The following is a 20,254-nucleotide window of genomic DNA, read 5'->3' on the forward strand; positions in this document are numbered from 1 at the left end:
CCAACTAGGGAATCCCTTTCCAGATCCACCTATGAAAATAAGTCAGGCAGATTTTGAATATTTCCTGTTAGTGTCATGGAAACATGTACCACCAGAGGGCAAACACAACAAGGACATTCATTCTGTTTCCCTTTCTTCTCCACGAAAGCTTCCTGCCAGCTCAAAGGGATTTTTCCTTCCTCTGAACTAAAATCCCAATCATTTGGGTCAAATATTTGACAATTATATTCTGCACTGTGGCAACTCTCAGACCATCATATCATCTTTTTAGCTCTCATATTACCTAAACTTTTAGTTTGTATTATTTCCGTACACAAACTTCCATACATAAACCATATTATAAATTCCAATTAGGAAGGAACTGTAATATACAGACCTTGGTATTCTTCATAGCCTTGCACAAAGTAAGTGAACAATAACATTTTCATTAATTGATGAATTCTCCAACCATGATTAATCAAACAACAGTGTGATTATTGGTCAATTAATTTTTTTCATTAGATTCCACAAATAAGTGAGATCATGTGACTTGTCTTTCTCAGTTTGGCTTATTTCACTTAGCATAATATTTTCCAGGTCCATCCGTGTTGTCCCAAAGGGTAAGAGATCCCTCTTTGTTTTTATAGCTGCATAGTATTCCATAGTGTTAAATGTCTCACAGTTTTTTTATCCATTTATCTACGGATGGGTACATGGGCTGTTTCCAAATCTTACCTACTCTAAGTAATGCTGCTATGATGCAAAATACTTTGTTTTAAAAAATTTTTTAAACCTGAGGACATTGTTTGAGCCTCTGAGTCCAGCCATGTCCAAACCCAAATGAATCTCTAGATTTTCCCAACAGTCCCTTCCTTCCTTCCTTCCTTCCTTCCTTCCTTCCTTCCTTCCTTCCTTCCTTCCTCCCTCCCTTCCTCCCTCCCTCCCTCCCTAGAAGCTCTTTCAGTGGGAAAGAGCAAGGAGTCCGGAGAGGAGGAGACCAAGGAGAAAGCTAAGGAGAAGCAATAAGTGTTCTGCCCTTATCTTCTGTTCCTTTTTTCTTTTTTAAAAAATTTGCCCTGCCCCGTCTTTTTGGTTTGTTTTTATTCTGTTTTGTTTTTACAAGGGACTTTATATAAAGAACTGAACTCCAACAGGTGGAATTCAGTTATTTATATGAAGTCCCTCCCTCCCTCTCTCCCTCCCTCCCTTCCTTCCTTCCTTCCTTCCTTCCTTCCTTCCTTCCTTCCTTCCTTCCTTCTTTCCTTCCTTCCTTCCTCCCTCCCTCCCTCCCTCCCCTCCCTCCCTCCCTCCCTTCCTTCCTTCCTTCCTTCCTTCCTTCCTTCCTTCCTTCCTTCCTTCCTTCCTTCCTCCTCTCTTCCTTCCCTTCCTTCCACCCTCCCTCTTTCCTTTCCTCTCTCCTCCACTCTCTTCCCTCCCTCCCTGCCTATTTCTCTCTTTCATTCTTTTTTTCTTTGACTCCTTAATTGGGTTTCTGTTATTTTCTACCAAAAGTGTTCCATTTATTATGGGAAACAATGAGGCCATTTATGGGGCACCAGAAGAAAGACAAGCAAAGGAAGAATCCTGCCTCAGATGACTTGGAGGCATACGTCAATGGAACCTTTACTGTCTATGATCAAGTATGAACAAAAATGTTTTCCTCTTAATACATTCCTTAAGAATAAGATTACTTAAATGGTGATGAATTGTTACAAAAAAGGAACTGTGGCAGATATTTGTCCCCTCCCCAAACTTTTGGACAGACGTGCCCCAGCTTCTATAGGTCTTGATTGATAACAGCTCACACCTATATTTCTCCTGAAGACTACCCTTATCTGACCTGAGCACATTTCTCAGTGATGGCGAGTAGCTTATGCTTACTTCCCTGGGCAGCCCTTGTTGTCATAACACAAACAGCCCAGCCCTCTTATCTCTGGGCAGAACCACCACTGTGCTATAATTTAGGTTCAAGATCTCCTCAGAAATCAGGCTGAGGCTGCACTTCTCAAACCGCATCTTTGTCTAGCTTCTGACTTTGTCCTTTTCTGTTGCCCTCGCACACTTACAAGATTTTTCTGAAAGCTTTTGGCTAATTAATTATATAACCAAGAATCTTCATCACACACTGTGCTTTTGAGATCCCACCTCTACAGGGATAATAAGCTGGAGCTGGAGAATGCTCTGCTATCCATCTGCCTCAATGCGCCCATTGTTTAGAAGGTCAGCGACCACACGTTTTCAATTTCCAGATGAGAGCTTTAGCTTGTAACCAGGAAAAAATGTAATGAACTTAAATGGAAAACTGTTTTTAGAGATAATATTATGTATCTCCAGAGATGTTTATATATTATATTACTTCTTTAAAAAGAGGAAAAAAAGGAGATAGAAAGAGAAAAACTGTTTAAAGATTCAAGCTTAGTTGTTGCAGTTTTAGAACATACAGAGCACCAAAAAAAAGGTTCTAATAGGAAGCTATTTTTTAATCCCGACCTGAGGATATGTTTAGAACTAGGAAGAGAAAGAGGGAAGGAGGGAGGGAGGGAGAGATAGAGAGATAGAGAGAGAGATCGACGTGAGAGCAAAACATCCATCTATTGCTTCCCATATGTGCCCTTACATGGGATTGAACCCTAAACCTAGGTAAACCTCATGGGAAGCTATTTTTAATTCATAAGGTTAGAAAGGTGTACAGCCAACATTAGTAGTCTTTCCATATTGAATATTCTGCACAGTAAATGGAAGTCATCCTTCTATCCAATGATAATAATTATCATTTATAGATTAGCTTTTGGGATTATTCTGAGCATTGATTTCCAAAATGAAGCCAATTTTTCATGGAGGGTATGGAAAATATCAGAACTTCTACTTTTATTTTACTTTTATATAAACAAACAAGTTTTTAGAGAACTGGCTTTAATAATACCAGGAATGCACCAACTATCTGATGTTCTCAAGGAGAATGTAGAAATCACTTTGGGGGCTGGAGTGGAAGGGGCCAGGGGTGAAAAGGAGGTGTAAAATGGGCAAAAGTTGTCAAATGGTACAAACTTCCATTTATAAAATAAATAAGTTATGGGGATGTAATTTATAGCATGGGGACTATAGGTAATAATACTATGTTGTATAGTAAGTTTTCACTTGACATTTTTGATAGGTCTTGTGATTTTAAGGAAAATCAATTTTACCATAGGCTAATTGATATAAATAAGAGTTAAGTTCCTGTGGCATTTCATCAACCTTATAATAAACCAACATTATTGAAGGACCATCTCTATAATTTGAAAGTTGCCAAGAGAGTAGATCGTAAAAATTCTCATCATGATTTAAAAGAAAAAAATTATAACTATGTGTGAAGTTAAGCAGGCTTATGGTGGTAATCATTTCACAATAAACACAAATATCAAATCATTATGTTGTAATAATTTGATATTTGTGTTTAACATAGTATAAACATAATTCTGAATAAACCCACCAACCAATAAAGTGAAAATTGTGGCAACATAATTGTAAAAAACACTATTATGTTACATGCAAACAGTAAATAGCTATGGAAAGGAAAATACTACTTACTGATTTTTAACATTTAAAATCAAATTATCTAAAGATAAATGAATAAAATGCTAACACTTTCCACCATTGCTAATAATTCAGAAAAACATGACAACAGTAGAAGTATTGGAGGGCTAAATACTCATCTTTTAATTAAGAGATAGTGTTTAGCCCAGCTGACTTGGCTCAGTGGTTGAGCATCGACCTATGAGCCTGGAGGTCATGGTTCATTGGAATGGGACCATTCCAGGGGTCAGAGCACATGCCTGGGTTGTGGGCTCAATCCCCAGTGTGGAGTGTGCAGAAGACAGCCAATCAATGATTCTCTCCCATCATTGATGTTTCTATCTCTCTTTTTCCCTCTCCCTTCCTCTCTGAAATCAATATATATATATATATATATATTTTAATAGATAGTGTCGCCTGGCTGGCGTGGCTCCATGGTTGAAGGTCCACCTATGAACCAGGAGGTCATGGTTCCATTCCCAGCCAATTGATGATTCTCTCTCATCATTGATATTTCTATCTCTCTCTCCCTCTTCTTTCCTCTCTAAAATCAATAAAAACATATATTTTAAGAGATAGTGTCTATAGCCAATCATAGACACATTAAGTCTTTTTCCCTAATAGGTTTCAAAAGCTAAAAGGGCAAAAATACTGATTTTCTAACAAATCTGTGGTCTCCACAGACATGCTTTTCATGAGAGCAAAAGTGGAACACTATTCTATTTGACTTCCTACTATGAAGGTAAAAATTTATCTTATCTTATATATTTTTAAAAAATATAAATGCCTTGATAAATGCATGTTTTCAAAGACAAGCAAAATATTTGAGGGGCATTATTAATTTTGAGATCAAGAATTAAAGACACACATCCTTGTATGTGATAATTTACATACATTTAAAAGCAAAATAAACAAAATTATAAGGCCAATATGACCATCCCAATTCTCATGTTAAAAAAAAATGATAAAGGAAAATGAATCAAGAAATAAAATAAAGTTAAAAATTGGGAAAACATCTGCCTCAACCAACAATCTCCTCAGGTCTTAATTTGTTGCCTCTCTAACTACATAACTGTAATAGTACGGAATATTATTTTAAATATTTTGTATTCATTAAGTTATTTAATCTTCTTAACCATATAACCTAGATACTATATTATCCTCATTTCACAGAAAAAGATATTGAAACATGGAGAGGCAAAATTACTACAATAACCACATTCAAAGTGAAACAGAAAAACACATTTATAAAGTTTAAAATTTTTCTATTTAGCTTACCATTCTCTCGATCTGATGACTCCTTTGTGTAAACTCTTTTGAGGTTTTTATTCCATAATTTTCTCTATATTTTACGTTTGTGACTTGAAAAGAGGCAAGGTAATAAAATGACTTATCATCTGAAAGGTAAAAATAAACAACAAAAATCACTGCTTAAGTATCATCAGTTTCTTATCTCCAGTCCCCAGCCATTATGATGAGCAACAAAAACGTTAGAGATATTAATTGTCCAACACTTAGTATTTAATTAGTAATACAGAAACTATATTTTAAAGGAAGACCCAAGAATTTATGGACTTGAGAGAGAAAACATGGCCCCTGACCTTCAGGTGCTGGCCCACTGCTACCACCTAAGCCTTGGTATCATCCTCTTGGACATAAACAATTTCATAGCACATCAACGTTACACAAGGCCACTCTTGGCCATACAGACAATGACAAAAACACGACCATTCCACAGATATGTTGAGCTCTCACAAAAACACTCTCCAAACAAGACAGAACATCTCTCTATCCTGGCTATTACAAGTGACTGACAATTATAACTTTAAGCCTTACTTCATTGCTTTTGCCTTCTAGATAAGATGTACTAAGTTATGAAATCACAGTGTTAGTCCAACATTCTGACAGCATCCAATCTAGAGAACCCCCCTCAAAATTAGTTACAATCTTATCATCTCTAACAGTGTCTGACTGACCCGTCCCATGGTTTCCATGGCATGTGCTTTCCTTCCCTGAACATGCAATAAACCCACTACAGATGTGTTCCTGGTGGTCCCTGGTTGGTGGACATTGGCAGACCATTCATATTCTAAAAGTCACTGTATTATTTTATAATCTTTATTTTTAAAATTATTATATATCAGAGAGTAAATAATTGGTTAGAATTATATACAGTGAAAGCTGAGATCCTTAGGATAAAAATAGCTCCATCAAATACACTTTAATCCTGGTGATGTAAATTTTATCATTAAGCCTGCACAAATCCTTACTTTTGTTTCAATTATTTCACATATTTTATTTTTTTACTGTTCTTCCTTATTTCCACTCTTTAAAATTACTATTTTAATATTCTTTTTTCTTCTTGGTGTTTTCTTGGTTACTGCAATATGGTTTCCTTCACTGACTTCGTTTTGATTTCCTTATGCTATAAAAATATGTAAATTACTTTTTGAATGTGTGTGTCATTTTAGATACCTCTATTTTATCCCCTTCCACTTGCTTATCCTTTGTCATAGACTTTCTTCTTTGTTTTAAAAAATTTTTATCTATAATCAGGCAACTCACAATGACCTGCATGGAAGGTCCATGTCATGGATTTATCAAGATCTTAAGTATTAACCTCTGTAATGGTTTCCTATTGCTGTGCTATAACAAGTTTGCACAAATTCAGTGGCTTAAAAGAACACAAATTTATTCTCTTACAGTTTTGGAAGTCAAAAGTCTGCAGTGAGTTTTACAGGGCTAAGATCAACATGCTGGCAGAGCTGGTTCCTTCGGAACCTTCTAAGGGGAGGAGAATCTTTTTTCCCCCCCTTTTGTCCACTTTTAGAGGTTATCCTCATTCTTTGGCTTGTGATCACACATCATATTGTCTCCTTCTCCCCCAGCTTTTTTTTTTTTTTTTATCACATGGCCTTCTTCTTTCTTTGACCTTCTTGACACTTTCTTATCAAATATTTTGGTTACATTTATGGCTCTTCTGGAAAATCCGGAATAACCGCTCTCTCTCAGAATTCTCAGTGTAATCACATCCGCAAAGTCCCTTTTGCTATATAAGGTAGATCCACATGTTGTAAGGATTAAGACATGGATGCCTTATGAGAGGGGCATTGTTCAGCCTCCCACAACCTCTTTGATATTTTGTAAATGCTTTTTTTGCTATTATTTTTATTATCTCCTCAATTTTTCTTTTTTGAAGACCTGCCATATTAGGGATGGAGGGCATATTAAAAACAAAACTAGTTCACTATATTTTAACTCAAAGAAGATATTAACAAAAAAGACGCAATTGATGGGGTAACTTGGTTTCTCCTTTTATTTTATGAGAGTCTAAGAAATGGTTATTATCAATCCCCCAATAAAGTGGGTAAGAAATCAAGCTGGACATGTTGAATAATGTTCGTCTCTTTCTAGGAGGTTTTTTTAAGTATGGTTTTATTGTAAGTCATATACTTCTGTAAAATTTTAGACAAAGTCTCAGTCACATGTGATTATAAATACACATATCAAATCAATCTTAGTCAATTGTCATTTGGCTTACCTGTGTTATTAACTATCTATTTTTGCACATAATGTGAAATTATTCCTAAATTTTCTGTCCTTTCTCCAATCATGAAACAATCTCCTTTTCCTTCAAAAATAATGTTTGATCGTTAAGCCTTTACAAATATTTTTTAGGTAACTTTCCTCATATCATCAGCTCTTCTTGGGGCAACTCAAGGTATTGATTTTGAGAAAAGTATATTAAACTCAGCACATGATGTGATTTATCTTTATTCTGAGGATAATCTTTCATTCTTTCTCTTTCTAAATATGTATTTCTTTGACATGTGTCTATCTATATTGCAAGCTTCACTGGTTGGAAATATGTAAGACTGAACTCAATACTGGAGCAAACTATAATTTAACATCAGTAAAACATTAGTAATTAAAATGTTAATGTCATGCAAATGACATTTTTTATACAACAGAGAATTTTAAGATATTCAGTCATGGAGCACTTAGGCAATAGAAATGTGACCTGGATACTTACCCTCAACAACGTAATGACTAACAATGCCAATCGTAATTCCTATGATTGCTACAATTACCAATGTGAAAAGAGCTAGGCGAATAGGGTCCCAAAATTGCTGTCTTCTTTGAAATTCAACTGGAGGGTAATTATCAGCTTTTGAAAATTGAGCTGGTCTGTGATAATGGAAAGGAATAAACAGTAAGACAAAAAATAATCATTATGGCTTTACTCTATGTTCACTTACTTTATTACTCTACAGAAATAGTTTATACTGCTAAATAACAATAGGATGCTTAGATATTGAAAAGAACACAAGATTTTAATTTGTATATCCTCCCCCAACATCCCATTCACAATGTAAGTTTTACTTAAATCTCAACTGGGAATATATTTCCACTGCATTCTATCTGACGTTTTGGCACTAGAAACAAAAATACATAAAATAAGCCTTTTGCCCTCAAATATTTTATGGTCTCCTAAAGTATGTCCACAATTGCAAGTCTTTCCCAGCACTGCTGTGCTTGAAAGAGGATATGGTAAAGAGGTGGGCTGGACCAGATCCTGGGCAATATCATAACCCAGAATGAAGAGCTTGAAATTGATTCTGCAGGAGATGGTAGTCAATAAAGGTTTTAATCAGACTGAGAATTTAGAAAAATCACAGAGATATGAATGAGGATGGGAATTAGAGCCAAAGGGCAGATAGGAAGACAGGTTTAGAGGTCATTTAGAAGGTCCAGGAGAGAGATGGTGAGGGCCTGAACTAAGGCTGAGACAGTCGGGTGGGGAAGAGAGATTTAGTTCCAATTCTTGAGATTTGTTGACTGTTGACTAGCTATGTGATAAGAAAAGGGTTAATGGCTCCAGTGTTTCAATGTCCAGGTAAATGATTGTGCCTCTAAGCAAGATGAGGAAGATTCAATGAACAAAAGGTTTCCAATGTGGCATCAATGTTGTTATTAATGAGCAATGTGGTGTCCTTACCCTTGAGTCTGAGCCAAATGCAAAGTATCCATTTTATGTCCTTTGTCCTTGACTCTAGTTGTGTCTCTGACACCTGTTTGCATGACTCTAATAATAAAGTAACTGTTAAGGCTACTACCACACACTCAGAAAAAATAAAAATGTTTCTTATGTCCCCATGTACAATATCTTCCTTCTCACCTAAGTGGTATATGTTACCATTTCCAAAATATATTTAGTATGTAAATATTTTGATTGCTGCAATATTTTAAATTCTCACTTCTTTTTTCCTAAGTTTTATTAATTTGATTGCTTTACTGTGAGCCTTCAAGAAGCAAAAAATGACAAAAATAAAATTCTGTCAAATATATGGGTGATAATCATATATTACCTCATGTTAACTCTGTATCAGAGTAAAAAAGATTTTATCATGGTCATATTTGATTTTAAAATGAGTTTTATCTGCTGATCAGCTATTCTCAGTTTGATATACTAAAATGTTGACTTTTGTTTCATGTGGAAGTTGAAATAAGTTTTACCAAGTATTCACTTCAGTGTTTTAAAGTAGAGTTGGCGGAAGGAGTATGCAGATAGCAGCCAACTGCAAAGGAAGTATAGTTTACCTTAAATGAATAAAAATTCAAGGCAGTCCTAAGTGTGCAATAAACTTTTATAAGTTGATTATAATAATATATATTTTAAATGTGCAACTGGTTCAAATTCTGAAAATTCCTCTCTTCTATAAAGTGAGTAATAGAAACCTTTCATGGCTTTGTTAGGATTCAAATAGTACAAATAAATAACACAAGTAAATAATCAGAAGATAGTCTGTTTATTTCCTTCACTGAAGCTATGGCTTTGTTTTGCTCTATTCTGTTTGGTTTTGGGTCTTGCCTTTAATTAGAATTATTCACAACAAATTGGTAGTTACAAAATAGACACAGGGAGGTAAAGTACAACATAGGGAATATAGTTAATAATATTGCATGTAGCCCTAACTGGTTTGGCTCAGTGGATAGAGCGTTGCCTGCGGACTGCAGGGTCTCAGGTTCGAATCCGGTCAACGGCATGTACCTTGGTTATGGGCACATCCCCAGTAGGGGGTGTGCAGGAGGCAGCTGATCGATGTTTCTCTCTCATCAATGTTTCTAACTCTCTATCCCTCTCCCTTCCTCTCTGGAAAAAATCAATAAAATATATTTTAAAAAATATAATATTGCATGTAAGCACAATCCTTAGTGTGAAGGCAACAAGCCCAGAATATTTCCAATAAGATCCACACCTTTTTTCTAACAACCTTGTGGATAATGCCTTATCTTTTAATGTTTCGATGTGGATATCAAATAAAAATGGCATTGCTAGGAGATCACATTAATGTAATGATGACAAAATAACTGTCAATGTCAGAAGTTCATGTCATTCTAAAAATCTCATTAAAATACAGGAACTAAAACATTTTGGTATTTTGAATATAAATGAAACAATAGTTAGCGTAATGAAGTACATATGAAATGAGTATTGGAAAAAGCATGAAATTCAGCATCATAAATTCAAGGGTTCAAACCTTGTTTAGTCACATATTGACCCTATTAATTTGATGTATCTGACCCTAAGAATCCCTTGTGTGTTAAATTAAGGTGATGATATCCCTCACTTCTGAAGGTTGTTGTGAATATTTTTTAAATCAGGTAGAGATAATTCATAATTTCTGAAAAACTATAGGAATAAGAACTGTCATAAAATATACCATTGAAAAAATAGCAGATTATTATACTACTTTTTATATAACCCTAATATCTAGAATAATTTCTTACATGAATTTTGCTGTTCTTCAAATAAATGAATGAATGATAAATAAAAGAAATGCAGTTTAGTTACTTGATCTAGAAAAGTAATTTGCCTACGAAAGCTGAAGAATTCTAAAACATAAGTATTATATTAAATACTCAACAAACATTTATTTCATAAACACCTACCATGTTTTAGATACTAGTAGTTACGGAGTACTTAGTGAATACAACACAAACACATGGTCTTTGTTTTCATAGTGTTTACAGTATATAAGGGGAGACAGATAAAACCAGTAAACATAGAGACTCTTACAGTGGTGATAAGAGCTAGGAGGAAGATGAATCAGATGTCCATGATCAAAAATGAGAAGGTATGGATTGGGTTGGGAGAGGAGACTACTTAGAAAAAGTGAGTGAGAAAGTCCTCTCTGTGAAAGTAACATTTTTGCTGAGACATGAAGGATAAGAAGAAATCTGCCATGCATAAAATGATGACAAATCAGGAAAGTGTGTCAAGTATTTGCATTGAAAAATAACTTGACCTGTTGGATGAACTGGCCATTAAAAAAAGTATGGAGAAGCAGCTGTAAACCAGAGAATATTTCATGACTTAATAGGAGAAGCATTTCAGTTTCTTTAGCAGAAAAAAAATCCTTTTTATATTCCTAGAGGTATCCCCTGCTTGCATTCTTCTTGGGTCTAAGCTGTTATTTCATTCTTACAGCTTAAGTCAGCTCAATATAGCAGACTAACTACATTATCAAAGACCAAAAAGATGTACTATATGAAAATAAATCTCAGTCTTATATCTTTCTCTCTACACAGCCTCCAATATTCTGCTCAATAGAGCAAACATAACCTGTAATATTGCCTCTCCAAAGTGCCACCTGTGTAGATTATCAATTAAGCCTGAGAGTTATTTCATCTTTTAGAGGCAGCATCTTTGATGATAAGCACTGTAATGATACTTAAATAAACAGGCGAGAAAGCCTGGCCCCTCCCAATAACTATATCACCAGTTGTAATGAGCTATGATTAGTATATTAGTATATTAACATATCAGAGATGGCTAATCATTGAACACATGACAGTTGCTTATTATTAGAGAGAAGCTACAGCTAATAGTTCAGTCTTGAACTTTTAAGTTTATTTGAGCAATTGCCAATTGGAATAGAGTTGTTTTCTACTTTGTCTTGTAAACTTTTTCTTTGAATGGAGGTTTTTATGACAAATTAATTGGGGTCCTACCTAGTATAGTTTAAGAAGAAGTGTGCAGAAGTAGGCTACCTTCATCATATATTTGTGCATTAAATGGTAGGAGTGTCTTTTATGTTAGGCACAATGGAGAGATTGTTATATGATTAAGACATTTCCCAGTCTCTCAAACCTCAACCTATATATATGTTTTAGATTATTAATCTTAATATAAGAACCATGGGACAAACCTATTCAAGAATCCAATAAAATATAAAAATACATAAAAAAATCATAGTATTTTTGACCAGATTAAAGAATAATAATTACAAATAAGTCATGATAATGAAGATAGCTTTTTCACGTGTAAATGAGTCTTATTCCAGAATTTTCAAAGTTAATCTGTTTGTACCCTTTTAACGAGTAAAAATAAAATATATTTATATAGTACATAAACATATACAAAATATAATATAATATCATTTAAACATGTCCCAGTCCCTCAGGCCTCAATTTAGGTATATCTTTTATGTTATTAATCTTCATGTGAGAATCCATAGAACAAAGCTGTTCATATATATTATATATGCATATATATGTATATCTATAATAATAAAAGCATAATATGCTAATTAGACCGGTCGTCCTTCTGGACGACCTTCCAGACAAAGCTGGGGCTGTGAGGAAAGCCTGGTCCTGGATGCCAGAGGGAAGCTGGTGCCAGCAGCCAGGGGACGGAAGGCCTATTCTTGCATGAATTTCGTGCATCAGGCCTCTAGTGTATATATAATAGAACTATATAATAATAAATATTATTAAAACTATCGTATTTTATTTGCAGTTGCAGAGGCAAAGCTTGATCTAAACCCTGTAAATTTGGGTATCATCTACTTTTTCTAAACTCCAAAAGATTAGAAATTTTTCCAGTAATTTTTCTCTATCACAATCTTACTATGTGACTGCTGAGTTCATGGTAAAAGGTCCCAAAACTACATATTAACAGTATGACAATTGGTTTATTCAAGTAAATGTGTCACCTCTAGACAAAGCTCAGGTAGCACTGAACTTGGAACACACCCAGAGCCACATGATGTGTGATCTAGTCAGCAGGATTATTACATGTCCAATTCTATTTAAGGACCTTTTAGTATGTGTCAAATGCATTCTAAACACTAGTGTTATAAAAATTAAAAAAGAAACAAAAAACAACATAGAGCTTATATTCAAGGGGCTTATGGTTGAATAAAAAGGCATAAAATAATAAAATCAATATACTGTCATAGGGAAAATAATAGATTAACCAAGTACTGTCATAAGAAAACATGGAGGACTGAGGAATAAAGTTGTTTGCAGAAGGGACAGAAATGGTTACAGGAAAGACTTCAGACAATGTGACAGCTGAGCTAGCCCCCAAAGGATAAAGGGAGTTCCCAAGCATGTGATACTGGCGAAGTACATCCTGTACCTATGGCTCGTTACTCACAAGCACAACAACTTCTCATTATCATAACAGGAATATGATCATGAGTTTATTTGGAGGTCAAATAAAACATATTGGTTAATACATTTTTCAGTAGCACTCAATAGAAAAAATTTATAAAATTGACAAAAGAAAACAATTCATATATTTTAGATGAAAATGAGAATAAGAGTTTAAGAGAATTTTGGAAACCATGTTAGTAGTTTACATAGTCTAATTTAGTTCAGCTGATAGCAGTACAATTCTTCCTGAGAGACCTATTTCTGTGGGAAGACTTTGGCAATTCTTGAACACATGAATCAGAAACATTGGCAAATGATGAGTAGTAATAGAGAGGAACTGAGTGTGTTGTTGCAATATTTAAAATGATACAGCTATCTAAGTAGTAATGACACTGGTATTTTCATGATCGGGTGAATTTGCTTAGGACTTGATAAGAATTTTAAAAACTAGGAACACAAATCAAACAACTCTGGCAAGAAATATCCTTGTTTTTGTCCAAAAGATATCTCAGGGCATAGTCTAAAAATGACCACATGTGACCACAAAAGAATAAATAACTTTCAAAGTGGTGAGAAACTAGGGGAATTTAAAATATGAGTTAGTCATCAAAATTAGCTTCCCGGCCAGCTAGACACGACTGGCTTGGCAGGCAAGGGAGAAGAGCAATGTTGTAGAGTGTGGGCAGAAATTGCATAACATTCTGCTCCTTTAATGGAATGTGTAATAGCTCTTTATATAATGGGGGGTATTATTCCTATTAAATCCTATTTAAATAGTGGAATATAATAGTAAAAGGCATATAGGACATGTCAGGATATAGGTGATAAAATTTTCATGTTTTCCAAAAATTCCTTTAAAAAATATTTTTAGACCTATGAGTTCTATATCCAGCACAAGATCTATCTCTCTTTATAGCTGACCTTTAAAATCATGATTGCCATCTTGTAGGCATCCAGAAGCAACCTCCTCCCACGCTATAATATCAGCAAGGTAAGCTTCACCTCTGAAAACAGCTACACAACCAGCAATATTTAGTAATTTAATTTAATTCTTACAAATAGGAGTAATATTTCTACAGTTTCCCCATTTTCTTAAAAATGCACCAGACTCGTACAGTGGTATAAAAAACAAACAAACAAACAAAACTAGGAATAAATTTAACCAAGGTTGTAAAAGACTATACTTAGATTATTATAAGAGACCGAAGAAAAGAAATTGAAGAAGATACAATAAGTGGCAGCATGTATCATGTTCATGAATAGGAAGAATTTGCATCATTAAAATATCCATACTGCCCAAAGCAATCTAGATTCAATGCGATTACTATTAAAATGCCAATGGTGTATTTCACAGAACTTGAACAAATAATCCAAAAATTTATATGGAACCACAAAAGACCCCAATTAGTCACAGCAATCTTGAGAAAGAACAAAGTTGGAGGAATCATGCTACCTGATATCAAACTATACTACAAGGCCATAGTAATCAAAACATCATGTTATTGACATAAGAACAGACATGTAGATCGATGGAACAGAAAGGAGAGCCTAGAAATAAACTCACACCTATAAGGTCAATTAATATTTTACAAAAGAATCAAGAACATACACTAGGGTAAAGACAGTCTATTCAATAAGTGTGCTAGAAAAATTGGACAGATCATGCAAAAATAATAAAATTCAACCACTTTCTCACACCATACACAAGAATAAACACAAAATAAATTAAAGACTTTAATGTAAAGCTTGAAACCATAAAACTCCTAGAGGTAAACATAGTAAAATCTCAGACATTTCTCTTAGCAATATTTTTTTCTTATATATCTCCTAGGTCAAGGGAAACAATAAGAAATAAATGGAACTACCTCAAACTAAAAAGGTTTTGCACAGCTAAGGAAACCACCAACAAAATGAAAAGACAGTCCACTGAAAGGGTGAACATATTCACCAGTGATACATCTGATAATGAGTTAATATCCAAAATTTATAAAGAACTCATACAACTCAACACCAAAAAACAAAAACACAATCCAATTAAAAAATGGGCAAAAGACTTGAATAGACACTTCTCCAAAGAGGACATACAGATGGCCAATAAACATATGATTATGATAAGATGCTCAACATCACTAATCACTACAGAAATGTAAATTAAAACCACAATGAGATATCACTTCACATCTGTCATAATGGCTATCCTCTCTAAATCAACAAACATCAAGTGTTATCCAGGATGTGGAGAAAAGGTAACTCTCATGCACTATTGGTGGGAATTGATGGGCCTAGAGGGTATTATGCCCTCAGATTGGTACAACCACTAGGGAAAACAGTGTGGAGTTTCCCCCCAAAATTAAAAATGGAACTTCATTACAACCCAGAAATTCCAAAGAAACTGGAAATACTAATTCAAAAGAATATATGCACCCCTATGTTCATTGTAGCATCTATAATAATAAAAGCATAATATGCTAATTAGACCAGACAGCCAAACGACCTTCCAGACATCATTCCAGACATCCTTCCAGACAAAGCCACAGAGATGGGGGCCAAGGCAGAGGTGGTTAGGGGCGATCAGGCAGGCAGGCAGAGTGGTTAGGGGTGATCAGGCAGGCAGGCAGGTGAGCGGTTAGGAGCCAGCGGTCCTGGATTCTGAGAGGGATGTCCCCAGCAGTCGGACATCCCCCGAAGGGTCCCATATTGTGAGAGGGTGCAGGCCTGGCTGAGGGACCTCCCCCTCCCGCCTTGCACTAATTTCGTTCACCAGGCCTCCAGTCATTTATAATAGACAACTTATGAGAGCAACCCAAGTGCCCATCAATAGATGAGTGGATAGAAAAGCTGTGCTACATATAAACAATAGAATATCATTGAGTCATAAGAAAGAACGAAATCTTACTATTTGCAACAGCATGGATGGACCTAGTGGGTATTATGCTAAGTGAAGTAAGTCAGTCAGAGAAAGACAAATACCATATGATTTCACTTAGATGTGGAATCTAAAGGACAAAATAGAAACAGATTCATAGATACAAAGAACACACTGATGGTTGCCAGAGGGAAGGAGGTTGGGGGACTAGGTGAAAAAGGTGAAGGGATTCAAAAGCACAGATTCATAGTTACAAAATAGCTATGTGGTTGTAAAGTACAGCATAGGGAATATGGCCAATAACATTGTAACTTTGTATGGTGCCAGTTGGGTACTGGAAATATCAGGGGGAACACTTTGTAAAGTATTTTCTAACCACTACGCTGTACACCTGAAACTAATACAAAATAATATTGAATATAAACTCTAATTGAAAAACATTTTTAATAAATAAATTATCCTATGTAATAAAGAGGTAATATGCAAATGGTCATTATGCCGTGAAGCGTAACAACCAACCGTGTAACGACCGGATCACAAGTCAGCAGGAGGGTGGGGCAGCGAGCTACAAGCGAGCAGCGGAGAGCTACAGGAAGGGGCAGAGCAGCAAGCTATGGGGGGGGGGCACAGAGGGAGCTACAGGAGGGCGGGGCAGAGGGTGGAGAGCTACAGGAGGGTGGCAGCGAGCTACTGGCGAGCTACTGGTGCACGGATTTGTGCACAGGGCTACTAGTAAAATGTAAAATAGTGAAACACACACACACACAATGTACCAGGCTCTTCAAAATCTTCTGCCTCAAGTCATGTGGTTACCATAACTTCCAAGCATGACACCTTTAATTTTATTCATTTAATATATGTTCATTGAACATCTACTTGTTTCAAGCATTATTTTAGGTGGTAGAAATATAGCAGGACTGGTTATATATTTTCTGACATTACATCTTCTGATTGGGAAAACACTGAACACTAAATCTATACATAAATGTAAAGTATCGAGTAAGGGGGCAGAGAACAAGTGGGGGTGTAGTCAGGTTAATGTAATCAGGGGAGGGCTCTCTGCAAAGGTGACATCTAAGCAGAGAAGTGAACACTGTGAGGACTGGAATCATGCAAATATCTGAGGGCAAAGTACTACAAGCAAAGGGAACAGTAGAGACCATTGTCCTGAAGTGGGAGCAGACTTGGTGTTTGCAAAAAGAGTGAAAAGAGCTGTGTGGCCAGTGTGCAGTGAGAAAGCAGAAATGGGAAGAAGACGAGGTCAGAGTCATGAACCAGATCATACCTAGCATGTCACAATAAGGACCTTTTTATGTTATTTTTGGTTTGTTTGTTTTGTTAATCCTCACTGGAAGATATTTCTTCCATTGATTATTAGTGAGAGTGGGAGGAAGGGATAGAGGGAGGGGAGAGAGAGAGAGAGAGAGAGAAACATTGATGTGAGAGAGACACATCGATTGGTTGCCTCACAAATGTGTCCCGACCGTGGACAGAATCAAACCTGTAACCCAGGTACATGCCTTTGACAAGGAATCAAACCCATGACCCTTTGGTGCATGGGCTGACACTCAAACCACTGAATCACACTGGCCAGGGCTTTTATGTTATTCTCTGTGAAAAGGAAAACCATTATAGAGTTCTGATTAGTGGAATGATATGGTCCTATTAAAAAGCTCACTCTGTGGAGAATACACTGTGGTGAGGGTGAGGATAACATGAAGGGTAATAGAGGCAGGGAAACTGATTAGGGGACCATTACGATAATAGTACAGGTGAGATAAGATGGTAGCTTGGACTAGGAAGTAACAGTCCACATTAGAATATATAATTGAATTCAGAATATATTTTGAAAGCAGAACTAACAGATGTTGCTGATGAATTGATTGCAGAATGTGATGTGAGAAAGAGAAGAAGGAGGATTCTAAGGTGTTTAGTCAGATCAAGGGAAAGAAACATTTTGAGGTGGTTGAGACCCTTTTCTCAAATTAGTGCTTATATGGAACTTTACCATATGGCACCAATTTAATCAGAGCCGATCTGGGGTGAGAGGGTGTGTGGAAATCTGCCAGCGTCTAATCACTCCTCTGAGACACATTTGCAATAATTAACACTGAATTTTACCATAATACCAAGATACTTCTCCCCCACACACACAAGATCATTCTTGGTGTAGCCCTCAGCAGCCTGGCCTGCCATACAGCCTCCATTGCTCTCCCTCACATTCCATCCTCCAGGCTTTACCTGACATGTACCCAAAGAGCACATTTTCATCTTTCAACTGTCACCTCCATAAAGTCTTATCTACGTAGGAAACTCCTGGCAGACTTCAACCTGTGTGTAAGGAACTAGCAGGCAGATGGTGGATATAGGCATGAGCCATTTATTCCCTCTCTCTCCCAGATCCTCAGATAGGCAAGAAAAACTGAAATCTAGAGAAGATAGTCTTTGACAAAGGAAGCTTTTCTCTCTGAGATTGGTTGCAGATACAAATGTATTTGTAAGCATGAAGATAGAAATTTGAAGATTCCTTTCTTGATTTTTCCCAGAAACCCATATAGAATCTCAGAGTTCCTAGTTAAACATAACATAATTAATGCCCTTCAATCACCAATGGTAAAATCCTATTCATTATGTCATTCCTATAATGTTGGCCATCCTACTGTTAAAACCCTTCCTAAATTCCTGAGGAAACTTCTCTCATCATGTAATAACCTCTCAATAGTTTTTAAGAATGCATGCCTAAAGTTTACATCCATTATCCTATCTAATAAAAGAGAAACATGGTAATTGGCGTACGACGGCTACCCTTCCCATTGGCTAATCAGCGAGATATGCAAATTAACTGCCAGCCAAGATGGCGGCCGGCAGCCAGGCAGCTTGAAACTAACATGAGGCTTGCTTGCTTCAGTGACAGAGGACTCCAACGTTCCCCGCCTGCCTTGCCGGCCTCTGAGCCTGCTGTTTAAGAAACATTGTAACGAATATAGAAGCTAAACAAAACCCCAGAAACCTGCTTTCAGCAAGCCCGGGATCTCAGAGCTGGAGTTGATGCAGAGTTTCGATTATAGAAGCCAAACAAACCAGATACCTGCTTTCAGGAGCGGAGGCCTAAGAGCTGGAGCCTCAGAGCTAAAGCTGGCCCAGAATAAAAAAAAAGAAAAAGAAAAAAAGGAGCAGTTGGGAGCTTCCGTCACCCACCAGCCTGAAAACAGCCCTCAGCCCCTCACCCAGACTGGCCAGCCACCCCAGTGGGGACCCCCACCCTGAAGGGTGTGTGACCAGCTGCAAATAGCCATCATCCCCTCACCCAGGCTGGCCAGGCACCCCAGTGGGGACCCCCACTCTGAAGGGTGTGTGACTAGCAGCAAACAGCCCTCAGCCCCTCACCCAGGCTGGCCAGGCATCCCAGTGGGGACCCCCACCCTGATCCAGGACACACTTCAGGGCAAACCAGCTGGCCCCCACACGTGTACCAGGCCTCTATCCTATATAGTAAAAGGGTAATATGCCTCCCAGCACCGGGATCAGCGTGACTGGGGGCAGAGCCCAAACCTCCTGATCGCCCTGCGGCTCTGTGTGACAGGGGGTGGGGCCACAACCTCCCTATCGGCCCTGCTCTGTTCATGACAGGGGAAGGCGCCCCAACCTCCTGATCAGCCCTGCTCTGTGCCTGATATGGGGGAGCTCCCCAACCCCCTGATCGCCCTGCAGCTCTGTGTGTGACAGGGTGTGGTGCCCCAACCCCCTGATCGGCCCTGCTCTGTGTGTGACAGGGTGCGGCGCCCCAACCCCCCCCCCCCACGGGCCCTGCTCTGTGTGTGATGGGGTAGAGCCCTAACCTCCCCATCGGCCCTGCCCTGAATGTGACAGTGGCAGTGCCCCGAACCCCTGATTGGCCCTGCTCTGTGGGTGATAGAGGGCAGCGCCCCAACCCCCCCGCCCCCACAGGCCCTACTCTGTGTGTGATGGGGTAGAGCCATAACCTCCCCATCGGCCCTGCCCTAAGTGTGACAGTGGCAGCGCCCCAACCCCCTGATCCGCACTGCTCTGTGTGTGACAGGGGGCGGTGCCCCAACTCCCCTATCGCCCCTACTCTGTGAGTGGCAGGGGGGAGCTCCCCAACCCCCTGATCGCCCTGAAGCTCTGTGTGTGACAGGGGGCGGAGCCCCAACCCCCCAATTGGCCCTACCCTGAGCATGACTGAGGGTGGCATCGCAACCTCCCAATCCGCCCTGCTCTGTGCATGACAGGGGGCAGTGCCCCAACTCCTCAATCGGCCCTGCTCTGAGCCAGACCAGGGGCTGCACCTAGGGATTGGGCCTGCCCTCTGCCACCGGGAGCGGGCCTAAGCCAGCAGGTCGTTATCTCCCGAGGGGTCCCAGACTGCCAGAGGGCACAGGCCGGGCTGAG

The 20,254-nt window shown here is 37.9% G+C and overlaps 1 protein-coding gene across 5 annotated transcripts in view; it reads right to left on the reverse strand.

The window, feature by feature from the left end:
* Positions 1–20,254, reverse strand: part of LOC118669332 (transmembrane protease serine 11F) — an 83,826-nt gene that overhangs the window by 34,406 nt on the left and 29,166 nt on the right. For all 5 annotated transcript variants that reach the window (XM_036335481.1, XM_036335491.1, XM_036335475.1 and 2 more), the window contains 2 exons: positions 7,568–7,722; positions 4,813–4,931 (listed from right to left, as the gene is read on the reverse strand). In XM_036335481.1, the coding sequence (XP_036191374.1) occupies positions 4,813–4,931; positions 7,568–7,722 (274 nt within the window). The remainder of the gene's footprint in view (positions 1–4,812; positions 4,932–7,567; positions 7,723–20,254) is intronic.

Source organism: Myotis myotis, unplaced genomic scaffold (assembly GCF_014108235.1).
Source record: "Myotis myotis isolate mMyoMyo1 unplaced genomic scaffold, mMyoMyo1.p scaffold_m19_p_1, whole genome shotgun sequence".
NCBI lineage: Eukaryota > Metazoa > Chordata > Mammalia > Chiroptera > Vespertilionidae > Myotis > Myotis myotis.